At 45.6% G+C, this 18603-nt stretch overlaps 1 protein-coding gene and 1 pseudogene across 2 annotated transcripts in view; one reads left to right on the top strand and one right to left on the bottom strand.

The window, feature by feature from the left end:
* Positions 1 to 3178: 3178 nt before the first annotated feature.
* LOC113832411 lies at positions 3179 to 3267 on the bottom strand (annotated as a pseudogene).
* Positions 3268 to 3917: 650 nt separating this feature from the next.
* The window catches only part of Ccm2 (CCM2 scaffold protein), a 55870-nt gene continuing 41184 nt past the window's right edge, over positions 3918 to 18603 (top strand). Inside the window, exon 1 of one of the 2 annotated variants that reach the window (XM_027388148.2) lies at positions 3918 to 4055. In XM_027388148.2, the coding sequence (XP_027243949.1) occupies positions 4026 to 4055 (30 nt within the window). In that variant the 5' untranslated portion in view covers positions 3918 to 4025. The remainder of the gene's footprint in view (positions 4056 to 18603) is intronic. The other variant, XM_027388150.2, reaches the window with a different exon arrangement.

The raw sequence follows: 18603 nt of genomic DNA, 5'->3' as shown, positions 1-18603 counted from the left end.
TAAAGGCCAGAGGATTTAATTGATATTATAGGCAGAATCTGATGTCTACTCCCCCATTACCAAAATACAGAAAGACAGAAATTTGTGAAAGGAAATAAGTCTGTTACTGGTGGTCAGGGTCCTGGGTTTCCAGGTTTTTGCCATCTCCCCCAAATTTAGAAATGGTCCTGGTTATAATATTTGCTTTTCTATTGTTAAATTAAAACACTGACCAAAACCAACTTGAGACTCAGGTTTTATTTCACCTTGTAGGTTACAGACCATTGAGGTATGTAAATCAGGGCAGGAACCTGAAGGACTAACTATAGTAGAGGCCAAGGAGTAATGCTGTTGCTGGCTTGCTCCCCAGGGCTTGTCAACATGCTTTTGATACCATCCAGGAACACCTGGTGCTCACGGGTGGCATTGTCTGAAGTGAGCTGGGCACTCCCACATCATCACTAATCAAGAAAATTTGGAGTTGGAAACATTGCTCAGTGGTTAAGAGCACATACTGCTCTTCCAGAGATCCTGGGTTCACTTCCAAGCACCTACACGGCAGCTCACAGCTGTCTTTAACTCCAGTTGCAGGGGATCTGATGTCCTTTTCTGTCTGCCATAAGCCCCAACCAGATACACACATGGTATATGAGGTTAGATACATGCAAGCAAAATATTTATATACATAAACTAAAAATAATAAATAAAAAAGGAGGTCCCAGTACTGATGAGGCAGAGGCAGGTGGATCTCTGAGTTTGAGGCCAGCCTCATCTACAGAGTTCCAGGATAGCCAGGACTACACAGAGAAACCCTGTCTTGAAAAACAAAAAAACAAACAAAAAAAGTAGGAAATGCCCATAGGCCAATCTGATGGCCTTGAGCAGATTTACAGAATAAACAAGGTAACTTTATTCAAAGCAAAGTTATTATAGTACTGATCTGACAGGGCTATCCATATGAGTCAGAGTTCTCATGGGCCAAGTCTTTGAGGCTTCCTTATAAGATTTAAGAGCAGGAGTTTGGCTGGTTGGTGGTGGCGCACACCTTTAGTCCCAGCACTTGGGAGGTAGAGGCAGGTGGATCTCTGTGAGTTCGAGACCAGCCTGGACTACCTGGACTACAAGAGCTAGTTCTAGGACAGCCTCCAAAGCCACAGAGAAACCCTGTCTCAAAAAACCAAAAAGAGCAGGAGTTGGGTGCATTTTGACTGATAGATTAGGCCATATAATATTTTTTCAACTGCACATATCCCTTTCTATAACCCATCTGATCTTAATCATGTGCATGCCTAATTATGCACCGGCATAAGTTAGTAAGTTGGGAATTCTCTGTGTAGGTTTATTTCAGGCCACAGATTTACTGTACTGTGGAGGCATCCCAAAACATCTCAGGCTGGATAGTGCCCTATCCTCTACCAGGATGCTTTAGAGACATAGCTGAGTAGAAACTGTCTAAATTTGATTGTTAGGGGCAGAGAAATTTGTACTATTTTTCAAAGAGAAAAGTATGTTTGTCCAAGGCTGTCAGATGCAATTGTTCAGAGAGGATGTTTGTACATAGTGTGTGAAGTAAAGGTTGTATTATTAGAAGAAGGGACTGTGCCAAACCAGATCGAGCCCCAGCCTGTGGAACTATTTCTTAAGCTTGCTTGCCTGAGTTTTGTTCACAGCTTTGGTCAGAATGGGAAGAGAAAAATAACATTCATTTAGACTCCCATCTAGCAACTACAATTGTGAAAAGATGAAATAAAATACAGGCCATAGAGGCTAGAGAGATGATTCAGTGGTTAAGACGAGAACACTGCATAGAATAAGTAACCATGGTGCTCAACCACAAATGGGGATCTACATCACACCCTCCTTGAGGGTCAGGAATGATCACTGAAGAGGGAGTAGAAAGATTATGAAAGCCAGTGGTGCAGGTAGTGGTAGTGGTGGTGGTGGTGGTGGTGCATGCCTTTAACCCTAGCACTTGGAAGGCAGAGACATGTAGATCTCTGTGATTTCTAGGCCACCATGCTCTACATAGCAAGTGCTAAGGCAGCCAGAATTACATAGAAAGACTCCGCCTCAAAAAACAAAAAGAAAAAAAAAAAGCCAGAGGTTTCTGGAGAGGGCTGGAGCAAAACAGTGTAACAGTGTCTTCTTCTGGACATGACAGTACTGCACTCATGAACTCATAGCAGCTGTGGATGCTTGTATAAGGCCTGCACAAGATCAAACCAGTCAACGTTCTAGCATGGAGTGGGAAGGAATTCATGAGTCTCCCCCAACTCACGGTGGAACTACAGACTGGAAGGGAAGGAGTCATATTTATTTGAGGGTGTGACTCCTTATTATAAAGGAGAAGTGCACATGGCCCTGAGAGAACATATTACAATGAGCAGGATACTTAGTATTTTAAAATAAATCTGGGCTTCATTTAGTGTTAATGTACCATCAGCAAAGTCCTTACTGTGGATTGGCGTAACAGCAGAATAGAGGCCTGTTAGGGGTGCAGCATGCTTTTGAAAACCATCTGCTTCTCTGAAACTGTTCTCTGAATGTGGTTAACTATATATGATGACTGTTAATAATCTACAGCATGGGCTCCAGAGATGGCTCAGTGGTTAATAGCACTGACTGCTCTTCCAGAGGACCTGGGTTCAATTCCCAGCACCCACATGACAGCTCACAACTGCCTATAATTCCAGTTCCAGGGGACTGGACATCTATGGCAAAACACCAAAGCACATTAAAAAAAAAAAAAAAAAATCTACAACTTTATTCTGAATGCTCTTGCTGTTTTAACTCTTATTTTCTTGAGGTGTCTAAGACAGAATAAAGCTTATTTAAAAATAACTTGACTTGGATATGAGATTAGTGAATATAGTGGTTTGGTGGACCATGGGGTCCATACTTTTTCAGGGGACCCACTGCCATACCCCATGAGCTGTTTCTCAGCTACCATGTCTTTAAATGAATTTTCATTAAACTTAAGTGAATCCTCCCTTCTTAGAGATGTTGATCTTCTGGCAGCCAAGGAAGTTGGCTGCATAAGGCTTGATGCTCCTTATTGCAAATGGACATGATGACCAATGTGAATGTGAACCCTGGACACACTATACCTTCCAGCTTTCCAAATGCACCCTGCGTATGTGCGTGGCTTGAGACTAGATTGGAAACAACATAAGCTCGGAAACATTAATACTCATCAGAATACTATCTTCATCGTCCCTTAGGACAACCCATACAGACAACAGGTTGCATACACCACCAAGGAAGCTGCTGTTGGCAGCCATTGTACATTTTGATTCTTTTTTTTTTCTAAGTCTCTTGTAGCTAAGGATGACCTTGAACTTCTGATCTTCCTGTCTCTACCAGTCAAGTGCTAGGATTACTCAGGAGTGGGCCGCCACACCCAGCCAGAACAGAAAGTTACTAGAAAAGGGTTTCCTTGTGTGGCTGGCTCAGAGTAACAAGCAAGAAAAGCCAATTGGCAGCGCGCCCAGAATCAGGGTTGAATACTGGCCCTGCCCCTTCCCAGGGGCTTGAAGCCCGCCTCCTTGATCGCGAGGCAGGCTGGGAAGTCGGCCTCCCTAAAGATGGCGGCAGAATTGAAAAGTTGGAGCCACTCCCGCGCGTGCTCTCGCGGCCTGAAGTGTTCGGGCGAGCAGGGGTGTGGGGGGGCGCCTTTTCAGAGGGGACGGGTTGTAGGGAAGGAAGGCGTGCTCCCTCGGCGTGGAGGGGTCAGGTGTGATCCTTGGTCTCTACCGGTGCATTCAGGAAGGGCCTCTAGACCCGGCAAGACCGCGGCCTCCGTGGGCCTCCCGGCTCCCTCGGGCCGGAAGTGCGGGCGTGCCGAGGCTGTGGGCGGGGCATGAGGGGGCGGGGTCTCTGCGGTGGGCCGGCTCCCTAGGTCCGGAAGTGCGGGTGGGGCGCGGCCGGGGCGGAGACTGCGGGCGGGCCGGCGGCGCGGTGAGCGCGGGGGTGGCGGGCTCAGAGCGAGCATGTAGCGGCCGCTGGCGGTGGGGCTCCCGGGGCGGGCGGGGGCCGCATGCGGCGACATGGAGGAGGAGGGCAAGAAGGGCAAGAAGGTGAGCGCTCACCGGCGCGTCCTGCCGCGGGGCCGGGGCGTGGGGTGGGGGTCCCCCCGGGAGGGCGGGAGGCGGAGCGGGCTGGGACAGTGGTCAGGTGGGCCTGCGGCTGGCGGAGGAAGTGCCGCGCCTTTCCGGGGGAGGGGGTCCCTTTTGCTGCTTGTCCCCGACCGGCTCAGACGGCCTGCCGGGGGGCCCGCCTTCTCCGCGCGACGGGCCGGGGCTGCAGAGGAAGTGGGCCCAGCGAGGGGCCAGGAGGTGGTCAGGACTGTGCGGTGACCGGCGAGGCTTTTACTGCCCACTTGGCTTTGTTGTTGGATGTCCAGTAAAAGCAAAGATGGACTTAGCTTCTCGGCCGGTTTGCTCGTCGGTTGTCGCTCGTACTTAATACCATTGAGTGATTTTAGTGACGTTATGTTTGGCAGTAAGATTTAGGACATGGTTCAAGAGGCTCCTTCGTTTATGTAGTTTAAAAATGTGGCTTTAATTACAGGCTTGAGTAGTTGATAAAGAATTTGAAGGAGCCTGGAAAGACCATGTGGGGACGAACTGCCATTAAAGTGGAAAGTGGGGTTTGATAAATTGTATCCCTTTCAAATAAATACTTTGCAATCTTAATGTTTTGCCTGTCATTTTCATTTTGGTAAATGTGTGCACTTTATGGTCAAGTTTGAAACAGACTTTGGTGTCCTAGCTCTGTTACCACCCAGCCTCCTGTAGTCTTTAATTGGCCAAACTACTCATCACCTTGTTTTAGGAGGTGCCCCATTTATTAAAAAGTCTACTTGGAATGGATTATAGCCAGGTGGCCTTCAGGGAGTCCAGGCCAGCGGCGCTGCCCCCACTTTCTTATTGTTCTAAGACAGAAACATGCACTTGCTGTTTAAATGCCCTATCAGTTTGTTATCTCTGAAGATGGCTTAAGCCTGGGAAACTGCCCAACAAAAATTATTCAGCCTACAAGTGTTCTACAGAAAAAGGGGAATTAAGCAGTGTAAAAGGATTCAGCTAGAAAAGAGGGGGGCTGTTTAGGAAATTGAGGGAAGACCTGGCTCAAGCGTGGATGATGCTGAACTGTGCTAAAATTTGTGCCACTTGGTCTTTGCATTGCCAGTAGCCTAGAACCTTGGGGACTACTCACCTACTGTATTTGTACCACATGCTTAAGTGCCCTGTAGGATACCTGGCCCACATTTTTGTCTGGACAAATTGGCTGCCTGATTTTTGTTGTGTTTCCTATATCAGTTTGGGTGGAAAACTGAGGAGCAGAGAGATGTATTAAGACTTCCCTTGAGTTTTTGGATCAGTAGAAAGAAAATGTTGCAGTTGTGGGTAATGAAAACACTGGGAATAGACAAAGGTAGTGATTAATTTTATTGTCTATTAGCGGAGGAGATGATGAGTTGTGTAAGGACCCACGTGAGCATTTGTATGCATTCTGCCACTTGCTTTAGTTGCACCCTGTAAGCAAGAGAGACAACCTTTGGGACATGGACTCCTATGTAGGCCATGACTTAACACAGTTTACCAGGTATCTTCTGATCTGGAGCTGGCAGAAACTTCCTCATGTGCTTTTTTTTTGAGAGACATGTAGCCATGGCTATCCTGGAACTTGCTATCTAAACCAGGCTAGCCTCAAACTCAGAGAGTCGGTTAAAGGCCGGTGCCACTGCACCTGGCTTTCTTGTGTGCTTTTTAATATGTGATATCTCATAATGGCCAGTTAACCAAATATACTTGTTTTAAACGTTTAACAAATTCATCCCCTCTCCCCCATGTTTTCTTTGTGTAGACCAGGCTGGCTTTGAACTCAGAGATTCACTTGCTAGGTAGGCTTAAAGGCATGTACCACCACCACCTGGCTACAGATTCAGTCTTAATAAATTTTATTACAGTTTGGACATGTAAGTGAAGTTAGCTCTTCGAAAAGGGGCAGATTGGAGCCTATGAGAAAATGAATGGGGGCTGAAGATGCAGCTTGGTTGGTATAGTGCTTGCCTGCCAGCTCTGGTTTGGATCCCCAGTGCTTCATAAAAGAGGCACGATGGTGCATTGTAATCCTGGCATTTGGGAGTGGGAGGGAGGAGGCTCAAAAGTTCAAGGTCATCTTTGGCAGCTTACCATGGATGGTGGCCAACCCAGGATATATAAGAACCTGTCTCAAAATAAAAACTGGACTGTCAGGCCTTACCCAGGTCTCATACACTTAACCTGTTTTGATGTCTTGTCAAGCATTGATTGAGGTTTATTTTACTCTGGCCTGTTCTTCAGACAGACAAATCAATGAATTGCTAGTGATCCAGAGGATCAAGTATATTCCATGGAAGTGGCCCCAGGTGTTTTCCTGCCATTCTTCAAGCTACTATAGCACACAGAAGTATGGTGACTATACATCTCTAGCAGGATATAGTTCAAACAATTTGCTGAATCTCTATTGTGTCCCATGAACCCACAGTAATAGAGATACCAGAAAAGCTAGAGAGCTTTCCAAGCTAGCTGATGGAGAGCTAGATCAATCCCACCAACCCAAGGGGATGAGTGCATCAGAGAGACTGGCTGCTGAAGTTGTGGGTCTGCAGAGTGGCTGGTACTCTTCTGAAACCCTGTTTTGGGTTTGGTGACTATAACTCTTGCTTTTATATTACATTTTTTACTTTTAATTGAAAAAGTTTTTTTCTTTTTTTTTTTTTTTTTTTTGGTTTTTCGAGACAGGGTTTCTCTGTGGCTTTGGAGGCTGTCCTGGAACTAGCTCTTGTAGACCAGGCTGGTCTCGAACTCACAGAGATCCACCTAGCCTCTGCCTCCCGAGTGCTGGGATTAAAGGCGTGCGCCACCAACGCCCGACTGAAAAAGTTTTTAATAGTTAATTTTTATTTTATGTTCATTGGTGTTTTGCCTGCATTTGTGTATGAAGGTATCAGACCCCATGGAACTGGAGCTAACAGTTGTGAGCTGCCATGTGGTTGCTGGGAGTCCGTCTCTCCAGCCCCTTTTAACTTTGTATATGTGTACTTGTCTGGGTATGCTCACATGTGTGCGCGTACCCTCTGAAGCTGGACTTAGACGCAGTTGGGAGCCAGCAGATAGGGTTCTGGGAATTAAACTGGAGTCCTGCAAGAATAGTAAGTGCTTTTAACTCCTGAGCCATCTCCCCATCCCTGAATTACACTCTTACTTACACAATAGTCTAAGATGTGTATAGTATGGTACTATTCTGTCATGATGCCATGCAAACTCCCCACCACCACCTTTTGGGTTGTTTTTGTTTTTAGGGTTTCTCTATTATGTAGCCCTGGCTATCCTGGAACTCACTCTGTAGACGGACTGGCCATGAACTCAGATCTGCCTGCCTCTGCTTCCCAAGTGCTAGGATTAAAGGTTTGTAACACGTTTGCCTGATGACCTTGAACTCTGATCTTACCTCTTCCACTTCTGAGGGTTGGGTTTGATTATAAGTGTTCATTTGGTGATTAAATCCAGGGCTTTGTGTGGGATAAACTTTCCTACCTTTTAAAAACAGGCTCTTACTAGTCCGAACTGTTCTGGAACTCATTTTGAAGCTCAGAATGACTTTGACCCATTCAACTTCTGATCATCCTGCCTCTACCTCCTCAGTATTGGGACTGTGGGCATGTACCACCTTGTCTGGATTTATGGAGTGCTGGATTGAACCCGGGGCTTTGTGTATGCTAAGCAGGTCCTCTACTAATTAAGCTGTATCTCTGATCCTGTAATTCCTCTTTATTTCTTTCTTTTTGTTTTTGGAGACAAGGTCTCCTGTTCCAGATGGGTTTGGAACCTCCTTACCCAGTTTACAAAGTACCAACTGAGCTACGTCTCTAGTTCCTCTTGAAGCAGGGTATTGCTGTGTAGACTTGGCCATCCTGAAACTTACTGGCTTCAAATTTGTGACAGTCCCCCTCTTCGTAAGTGTTGGGATTACAGGCATGTAGCACCTAGCTAGTAATTACTTTTTAAAATTACTGTTTTTAGTTTTTTAGATTTTATTGTTTTGTGTGTGTTTTGCCTAATGTATGTATATATGTATGTACACATGTGCTCAAAGAGGTCAGAAGAGGGCATTGGGTCCCCTGGATCTGGAGTTATATAGACAGTTGTGAGCTGCCATGCAGGTGCTGGGAATGAAACCCTGGGTTTTCTATAAGAGGAACAAATGCTCTTAATGACTGAGCCAATTCTCCAGCCCCTTATTTAGTTTTGTGTGTCTATTAATTGGCATATGGAGGTCAAAGAACAACCTGTAGGAGGAGAGCTTGATTCCCAGTCCCTTCATTAGGTGGCTCAAAAGTGCCTGTAACTCCAGTTCCAGGGCATTTAATGTCTTCAGCTGGCCTCCATGGGTACCTACACAAAGGTGGCATATACTCACATAAATACACACAACATACAGGTAAATATTTTTTTTTCTTGAGAGAGTCTGACCATATGCCCCTGGCTGGCCTAGATCTTGCCATGTAGCCCAGGCTATCATTGAATTCACAGAGATCCATCTTCCTCTGCTTCCCAAGTACTGGGTTTAAAGGCATGTACCATTTCTAGTCAAAATAAAATCTTTTTGTTTTGTTTGTTTTTTGAAACAGAGTCTCTTCTATATAGCCCTGACTGTCTTGGAACTCACTCTGTAGTTGGGCTGGCCTTAAACTCTGAGCTCCTCCTGATTTTGCTGGGATTAAAGGCATGGGCCACCATGCCCAGTCAAAATAAAATTTAATAGATAGCTCTCTGCTACCACATGGATCCTGGTGTTTGAACTCAGGTTATTAGATGGCTAAAAGCCATCTTTTCAAGGTGTGTGTCACTTGGCTTTTTGTTTCTTTGTTTCTTTGTTTCTTTCTTTGTTTCTTTCTTTGTTTCTTTGTTTCTTTGTTTCTTTCTTTCTTTCTTTCTTTTTTTTGTAGGCAGGTCTCCTGTTTAGTCTGGCCTGGATTTGCTGTGTATCTGAGGATAGCCTTGAAGTGCTGACTCTTGCTTCCACCTCTCAAGTGCTGGGGTGATAGCTCTGCATGATATCATGCCTAGCTACTGTCCAGTATTTAAGTTGTCTTTATCTACTGGAATGCCCATGCCATGCTTCCCATAGTGAGGAGAGAGTTAAGGACATCCAGCATTGGGAAGTTGGCCGCCTAGATGTCAAATCAGAGACTATGAGAGATGCGGCAGTGTTTTCGGAAAGACAGGAAGATAGCACCAGCAATGTCTAGGTGGGGACCTTCTACTGAAGTTAGAAGCCGAGAAGGGATGGATACATCCATGCTTTGCCGAGGCCCACTTGGGCTGCAGGAGATTGATTTTGGTCTGTGTACACTCAAGCTGCTAGAGGTACTTATTTATCCACTAGACGAACGCTGGTCAGCGTCTCCACCAGCAGACACTGTACAGAGCAGCCTCAGTGGGAAGCAGAACCAAGGACAACAGGTGGAAGAAGTTTTGATACAAGTGATCAGGAAAGTATGAAAGGCAACCCCCATACCTGACTTCAAACAGGATCAATGAGTAGGCAGCCTTTTTTATGATTTCATACCTGCTTGTACCAGTGTGGGCTGAATCCCCCCCCCCAAGTGCAACCCACACAATCTCATAAGGTGACTGTATAAGGAGAGAGAGGTCTTTAAAGAGGTACCTGAATATTTCTTGTTAATTGTTTTTGAGACAGAATCCCTGGCCTAGGCTGCCCTGAACTTTGTTGTTCAGGCTGTCCTTGATGCTATGGAGACTCTCCTATTGTAGTGTCTCAAGTGCTGAGATTACAGGCACACACCACCATTCCTGGCAAGAGATGCTTCAGTGTAGTGGGGTACTTGAGGCCGACTGTGATCTGACTTGATTGGTGTTATTATGAGAAGACTTATACACAGTCTGAGATCCAGGAAGGAGATGCCATCCATCTACAAGCACAGGAAAAGCCCCCTGGCTACACCTCAATTGTGAGTCTCCAGTTCCCAGAACTGGGAGAGAATAAACTTCAGTGGGTCAAGCAAGCCAATTTTTTTGTTTTTAATTAACTTTATTTTTTGGGGTCCTGGGTATTGAACCTAGGGCCTTAAGTATACTAGGCAAGTGCTATACCAGTGAATGAATATCTGGGGTTTTTATGATACGTCTGGGTGGCCCTAGGAAGATTTTTTTTTTTTTTTTTTTTTTTTTTTTTTTTTTGAGACAGGGATTCTCTGTGTAGCCTGGCTGTCCTGGAACTCGCTCTGTGGACCACGCTGGCCTCAAACTCAGAAATCTGCCTGCCTCTGCCTCCTGAGTGCTGGGATTAAAGGCCTGAGCCATCACCACCCTGTTTCCTTCTGTGCGTGTGTGCGTGTCTGTTCATTTATTTATTCAGGTGTACTTGTACCTGTGGAGGCAGAGGTTAAACATTGTCATTCTCTATTGCTTGTCACGTTTACAAGGTCTCAATGAACTTGGAGCTCTGTTTTAGTTAAGATTGGTTGGCCAGTGATCTACCTGGCTCCAGTCTCCAGCTTTTAGGTTATAGATGTGTACCTCCATGCCTGGCTTTTACATGCATGCCAGGGATCTGAACTCATGGGATCTGTACTTGTGCAGCAGGCATTTTGTCCACTGAGGCATTTCCTTAACCCCTTAGCAGGATGTCTCGAGGCTGATTCTAGAGGACAGTTTGTAGCTCCTGACAAGCTCACATTGCATTTTGTAAAGACCACGAGTTGCATCTCACTCTGTTTGAGGGACTTGAGACAGCATTTTACTCTGGCCCTGACTGCCCCAGAATTTACTGTGTATGTAGCCCAGGCTGGCCTTGAACTTGTGATGATCCATCTTCAACCTCCTGAGTGCTGGGATTGCAGGCATGGACCATCATAAATGGCTGCAGTTCATTCGTTATGGCCAAGGAAACACAAGAGTATTTTGAGTGTAGTCTCCATGGGGGATTAGGTTTTCTTTTAGCAGGAATGGCTAGCTATGACCTGCATAAATCATACAGTCATTGGAAGGCTGGGTCCCTTCAGTTTGCTTGCTACTGTACACTTGTCCCTTACTCTGAGAGAAACAGCAGGGTTTTTTGTTGTTGTTGAGACAGGATCTCACTATGTAGCCCTGGCTGGCCTGGTACTAGCTCTGTAGACCTTGAACTCAGAGATTCACCTGCTTCTTGGCTGGAGCAGCAGTTATTCACAGCACACTATGCAGAGGTGAAAGGGTTTGTGTTTGGCTTGTCCAGTGAGGCAGTAGAGGTTTGGTTTTGGGTTTCTGGTGCTGAGGGTTGAAAAACCCAGTGCTTCATGAATGTAAGAGGGGCTCTACCACTGAGCCACAGCCCCCAGCCCAGTCATTTTCCTTCTTTCCAGTACAAAAATGATATCTTTTCCCTTTGGTTTGTGCTGGGGCTGAAAATGTGACACTTTGTTCCTCTAAAGTACCTGATTGGTAACAGTTTTTTCTTTGCATTGTGTAAAGAATTAGATATTTGACTACAGGCATTGTGTGTGTGTAATGAAAGTAATCCTCTTCAATGGGCACAGTAGGAAGTTGGCCTTTGGCTTTTGTTTGGGGCTTAAGGTGGTGTATTGTGTGACCCTGGAGGTAGGATCTGAGAGTGAGTGAACTGGCCAGCCTAAACCCTTGTGTTACTACTGTTCTTACCTACAGGACTTCGTGTGTGGTGTCATTTGTGTGCAAAGCACATTTCATGTGCCTGATTACTTGTAACTTTGAGGCCAAAAAAGAAAAAAAAATATTTGTATCCATCCTATAGTTTAAATTCCATGAAAGTTTTTCTAAAAGTCTTTGACCTATTTAGTGTGTATTGTGACATGAACCCTGCATCCTCTTTGACTTACAGTATTCGGTCTCCTTTGTTGGTTTACACGGAGTGTATATGCTATTAAGGAGACCTAGGCACTGGGTGTGGGCATGGTGATGCATGGGTTTAATCCCAGCACTTAGAAGACAGAGATAAGTGTAACTCTACATAGTGAGTCCAGGCCAGCCAGGGTTACAAGTGAGATCCTGTCTCAAAAGGGGAGGGGCTGGAGATGGTCCATTGGTAAAGAAAGAACACTGCTGCTCTTCCAGAGAACCCAGGTTCAATTCCTTAGAATTTACATGGCAGAAGCTGTCTGTACCTCTAGTTCTAAGGAATCTGATGTTTTTTTCCTAGCCTTCTTGGGCACCAGGCATGAACGTAGTACACATACATGCAAGCAAATCACCCAGACACATAAAAATAAATAGAATCTAGAGGGAAAAGACGATGACCTAGATTGGCAGGCTCACATTTCAGAATATATCCCGGGTCTGATAATGTCTGGTGTTGTGTCTACTGTTCACTAGTTCACTAGCTCCTGGCTGGTGGGCATCTGGTGTCAGACCCCAGCCAACTACTTTTTGGAGACTCCTCTTACAATATTGTCTGTCTTTATCCCAAAACCCCAAGGTGGCTTGTTTGCTTCCCCCTTTTCAACCAAGCCACCATGGCAGCATTTTTTTTTTAGCCTTTATTTATTTATTTGTTTGTTTTTATTTTGTGTGTATGAATGTTTTGCCTAAATGTTTGTGCACCATGTGCATGCAGTGCCCATGGAACCCAGCAGAGGCATCGGGTTCCCTGAACTTGAGTTACAGACAGTTCTGTGCTGTAGGTGTTGGGATTTGAACCCACATACTATGCAAGAGCAGCCAGTGCTCTTAACTGCTAAGCTGTGTCTCCAGCCCTCCAGCATTTTATTATGAATTATGATCTTTTCCTTTTATCTTCAGATGTCCTGCGATTTATTGCACCTGGATTTTTATGAGGACTTGAACTCAGGTTCTCATGTTTGCATATCCCTAGCTCTCTCCTCACTTTAAAGTTTTTAATTTATTTTATGTGCATGGTTGTTTTACCTCTTCCTATGTCTATGTTCTACATGTGTGCCTGTTGCTTGCAAAGGCCAGAAGAGGGCATCAGGTCCCCTGGGATTGGAGTTTGAGATGGGTGTGAGCCACCACTTGGGTATTGGGAGTTGAACAAATCTCTGCAGTAGTTTCTTATAGCCCAGGCTGGTCTCGAATTCACTGTGTGGTTAAGGCTAGCCTTGAGCTGAAAGCCTCCTGCCTCTATCTTCCAAGTACTAGGGTTGTAGAATGTACCAATACACTTGGCTTTTGTTTTTGTTTTTGTTTTTTGAGACAGTGTCTCACTAGGTAGTCCCAGCTGTCCTGGGACTCACTGTAGGTCAGGCTGGCCTTTGCCTCCCAAGTGCTGGGATTGAAGACATGTGCCACCACACCTGGCCTGTTTTTTGGGGAAGAGATAGGGTGGGGATATTGGGTGTGGACCTATGGTGTCATTTGTAGCTGAGGCTGGCCTCAAACTGATTTAAGTGAGAATGACTTTGTATTCTTGATCCTCCTGATTTCACCTCCCAAGTGCTGGAATTACAGAACCTCAGGCTCTGTAGTGCATATGTATACCCACTGTCTAGATTCTATCACTGACCTTGGCTGCATTCTTTTAACCCATGTCCAGTTATCCTGCCCAGTCATTGACTGTTCTGATTCTTCTGAATCATTTTAAAGGATTTTACAGACATCACTTTTCTCTAGACTGTGTCAGCATCTATGTTATTTATTTTCTTGTTCTTTTGAGACAGGATTTCTCTGCATAGCCCTGACTGTCCTGGAACTTGCTCTGTAGACCAAGCTGGCCTTGACAATTCCCTTCTTTTTTTTGATTCTTCAGCTCAGACAGTGAGAAAGATGGTTTATTGTACACGGCTTACACGGGGCCACAAGTGAGAACAGAACGAGTCCAGATCGCTGCAGGCCCGCTCTTGTGGGGACTGTGGGCTGTTGTAGGGAGGCAGGCAGGCCGGCCTCGGAGGCGGTGTCCGCGGGCTCGGGGTCCCTCCATCGAGACTCACTCTGACTCACGCCATCGGCAGCACAGCACGGTTGGTCCAGCATCCCGCCCCGGCATCCTCTTCTGCTCCTGGGCCTCGCTGGGTGGACCCGCCGGTTTACTTGGACCTCTGCCTCATCTTTATTCTCTTGCGCTTCAGCCTGCGCATTCGCTTCTTCCTCCACTTCGTTCTCATGGTGCAGGAGTCCGAAGGAAGATAGCGCTAAGGCCGAGAGCGACAATTCCCTTCTTAATGGGGGAACTCTTTGCCTTGTAGCTGTGTTTAAACCAAAGGTCCTGGTCTTTTGGGTGGGCTTGCTTGCTTGCTAGGCTGTTTTCTGTTTTTCTTCTTCATACTTCCTCCTTTGAGATCTCCCTCTCTACTCCCTTACCCCCCTCCGCCATTCCCTCTCTCCCTTTCTTTCATTTTTTTGAGATTGAGTCTTTGAATTTCTTCTATCTCCCTTACTCAGTTTCTTAGTTGATCTTTGTTTTCAGTCTTTGTTGGGAGGAGTGGCGTTTCAAGACAGGGTTTCACTTGTGGTTTTGGAGGCTGTCCTATAACTAGCTCTTGTAGACCAGGCTGGTCTTAGACTCACAGAGATCCGCTTGCCTCTGCCTCCCGAGTGCTGGAATTAAAGGTGTGTGTGCCACCACCATCTGTATTTATGTATTTTTTACCTGCCTGTATGCAAGAAGAGGGCATCAGATTTCATTAGAGATGGTTGTGAGCTGCCGTGTGGGTGCTGAGACTTGAACTCAGGTCCTCTGGGAGGGCATCCAGTGCTCTTAACCACTACGCCATCTCTCCAGCACTGTTTTCTGTCTTCTTTAGGATTGAGTACTTCTAAGTACTTTGTTCTAGATCTGCTGGACTGTGTATGTGCCATCTTTAGAGATTCCAGTACTCAACTGTAATTTAGTACAGACTACCATAAATTAATGTTTTTCTATTTCTCTTTTTGTGCAGTGTAGGAAGCTGTTAGTGGTATCAGTCAGTTAAATCTCATTCTGTTCTTTGAGCAAGTTCCAAGGTGTGTTTTATTTCCATGATGCTGCAATTCCAATTTACAGCGTTAGATTTTGAGATAGCATTACAAGTGACTCACTATATAGCCAAAAGCTGGATGGTCCCAAACTCTGCTCCTCCTGCTTCCAACACCCCCAAGTGCTGGGGTTACAATTATGTGTCACTGTGACTGGCTCTTTATTTTTTCTTTAAATGGTTGACTTTTCAACTTTCATGTTGAAAATTTAAATTTATGTACCATTTTCATAATACACATAATACCCACATGCCTTCTACCCAGATCCTCAGTTGTAACCATTGGAGAGCTAGTTAAGAAGGCAGATGTAGTGGCACATGCCTGTAATCCCAGCACTCCAGAGAAGAGGCAGGGGGGTTACACAGTGAAGCCAGCTTGTGTGTAAATGAGAACCTGTCTCCAAAACAACTAGAACTAGACAAAACAACTCCAAAAACTAGAACACACTGCAAAATGACAAACCAAGGAAGCAACAAAAAAGAATAAGCTGCAGACACAATCTTTTTGCCTTTTAACACTTTGTCAGCACAGGGACACTCCATCATTGTGTTAAACCCCAGGAAAGCTCAGGCCTCCAGGGTCCCAGCCCAGGACCTCAGTCACCCCAATCACCTGGAGGATTTGAAAACTTGCTGCAAACTGCATGAGGCTTTATTGTTGTTTAACGAGCTAATCCCATGTTAGCTCGGGTCTCTCACCTACCGGCCATGGCGGATGGCTAGCAAAGACAGCTCAAAGGGGCTGTAGAGAGATTTTGTAGGGCAGCGTAAGGGGCATGTCTAGGGGTATGCACAGGCTCAGGATTGGTGTGCCTCCAGGCTTGGAGGGCTTGCCCTGTGTTGATTGGCCAACTGGTTGTTATGGCCCATAGGCCCTCCCAGGGTGGTTGCTATGCTCTGTGCGTCATTGCTGTGCACTTGTCCGTAAAGCACACCCAGAGCCATAAAGCATAGTGCTGCCAGCTAACTTCTGATTGGTTCCTTGCCACGAGGCTGGCATTTGACTTCTAGTAACTAGGACAAGGTCATGGCAAGCACGTGTTACTGTCATGGCTGCCGAAATGGGGAGCTGGTCCCTTCAATTGCATCACTGACACCACAACAATCAGGAAGTTGGCAAACACTCACTATTACCCCCTGCTTCCTGACTCTATCTACATTTGCTCGTTGCTTCCTTGGCTGTTTCTTTTTGATCCAGGTTCATAGATCTTACAGTTTTAAGGTCATATGTTTTATTTGGTTCACATGCCTCTAAGCTGCTTGAATCTGAAGTAGTTCTTAGTTTTTTTTTTAAATTAAAAATCCATTCTTTGACAATTTCTTACATGTATGTATGTATGTATGTATGTATGTATATTATTTCTGAATCCTTCCTTTAGCACTCTTATTTGTGTGTGTGTTACAATCCACTGAGGTTACAAAATATTTTTAGTTATGTGTGTCTGTATGGGTATTGTATGTTGAGTAAAGTGGCTGTGAAGTCTAGAATAGGGTGTCACAGGTGGTTGTGAGCCACCCAGTGTGAGTGCTAGGAACTGAACTTGCCGGGTATTTTGCAAAGAGTAGTATGTGCTCATAATTGCCAAGCTGGCTGGCTGTCTTTCCAAACATTTAGAGTTTAATTTGGATTGCTTACCTGAATGTGAATGTAGGGTTATTTCCTGGAGCATGGGGCACTTACCAGTAGTTATAGTACTGATACTTCACATCTACTGACCCCCAGTAACTCTTCATTAGGGTGGGGCTTGAGTTCCTCCCCAGGGATGGAATGTTGATGAGGTCACCACAGTTCACGAGCAAGGTGACCGTGGAATGTCTAGAAGACAGCATTTCACAGCACTCCTCACCTTTCAGCTTTAAATTCTTTCTATTCCCTCGTCTGCATTGTCCTCTGATCCTTAGAGGGTGATATAGATGTCTGCATTTGTTTTTGACACAGGGTTTCCCTATGTAGCCCTGGCTTTCTGGAACTCATTCTGTAGACCAGACTAGCCTTTTTTTTTTTTCCCCCGAGACAGGGTTTCTCTGTGGCTTTGGAGGCTGTCCTGGAACTAGCTCTTGTAGACCAGGCTGGTCTCGAACTCACAGAGATCCACCTAGCCTCTGCCTCCTGAGTGCTGGGATTAAAGGCGTACACCACCACCTCCCAGCCAGACTAGCCTTTAACTCACAGAGATCCATCTGCCTTTGCCTCCTAAGTGCTGGGATTAAAGGTGTACAACACCATGCCCGGCGACTATTATGGTGAATAACTAATACGTAACCCATAATGGTCAGGATATCTTTAATAAGTAAATGTCAACCGACAGGAAACCAGAGTGAGCCGAAGCAGCAGAGAGAAAAGAGAGATATCATGTGCGTTCCCTAGCTCTCTCTCTCTCTCTCTTTTTTTTTTTTGGTTTTTCGAGACAGGGTTTCTCTGTGTAGCTTTGGAGCCTATCCTGGCACTTGCTCTGGAGACCAGGCTGGCCTCGAACTCACAGAGATCTGCCTGCCTCTGCCTCCCAAGTGCTGGGATTAAAGGCGTGCGCCACCAACGCCTGGCTGCGTTCCCTATCTCTTTAAACCTTTACCCTGTCACCTTGACACCACCTTGATCACACCCTGACAGGCATGGTTGGGCACACCTGTAGCCAGCCCTTAGGAGGCATGGTTATGGTGTCTCCCTACAGGCGCCAACCATTTTCTTTTTAAATAATTTCTTTGAGAGTCTGCACAATGAGTTTTGACTATATTCACCAATCCCTCAACTCCTCCCATGTCCTACCCCCTTTCCTATCCTCAACCTCCCCCCTCCCAATCAAGTCCAATTTGTGCTGCCTATATATTCTTGGGTGTGTAGCCCTCTACTGGATCAAGGTTGACCTACAAGGGGTAACATTCTTAAAACTGTTCCTCCCTTTCCTAGCAGCTATACATTGCCAATGACTCCTGCTAAGCAGGAGTGGATCCGTGCCCACCTTCCCTCTCCATGCTGGGATTTGGTCTGTCTGACTTGAGCTTGCACAGGGACTGTTCATGTTATCAGTTTCTGTGAATTCCTATGTTCAGCTTCCCCATTGTGTCTGGAGAACAGTGTTTCTTTGTACTCATTCACTGATGCTGGCTCTTAGAATCTTACTACTCCTTCTGCAACGATCCCTTGAGCATTGGGAGAAGAGGTGCAGTATAGATGTTCTGTTTAGGGCTGAGCATTCTGTAGTTTCTTGTTCTTTGCACTTTGCCAGTTGTGGATCTCTGGTAACCACCATCTACTGCAGACATGAGCTTCTTTAATAAGGGTTGAGGTTCATTAATCTATGGATGTAACAGTAAGTCATTAAGGTCAGTTTAATACTGTGCTCATTTAGTACACTAATAGTTGTTAGTTCTCCCCTAGGGCCCATGACCTGTCTAGCCACAGGCTTTTGACCCAGCAATGTTTCTAGGTATGGGTTTCCTCTAGTGGTATAGGACTTAAATCCAATCAGGAAGTGGTAGACTATTCCCATGATGTTCAAGGTGTTACTACAATTACACTACTTGGCATGACAGCTTTATTTATTTGTTTTTGTTTTTTGAGACAGGGTCTCCTGTAGCCAGCCTGGCTTCACACTCAAGGGTGCTGAGGATGGAGAATGACCTTGAACTCC

The sequence above is a fragment of the Cricetulus griseus genome, assembly GCF_003668045.3.
Source record: "Cricetulus griseus strain 17A/GY chromosome 1 unlocalized genomic scaffold, alternate assembly CriGri-PICRH-1.0 chr1_1, whole genome shotgun sequence".
Lineage (NCBI taxonomy): Eukaryota > Metazoa > Chordata > Mammalia > Rodentia > Cricetidae > Cricetulus > Cricetulus griseus.
The sequence above is the reverse complement of the archived record's forward strand: the minus strand, read 5'-3'. Positions and strand labels throughout refer to the sequence as shown.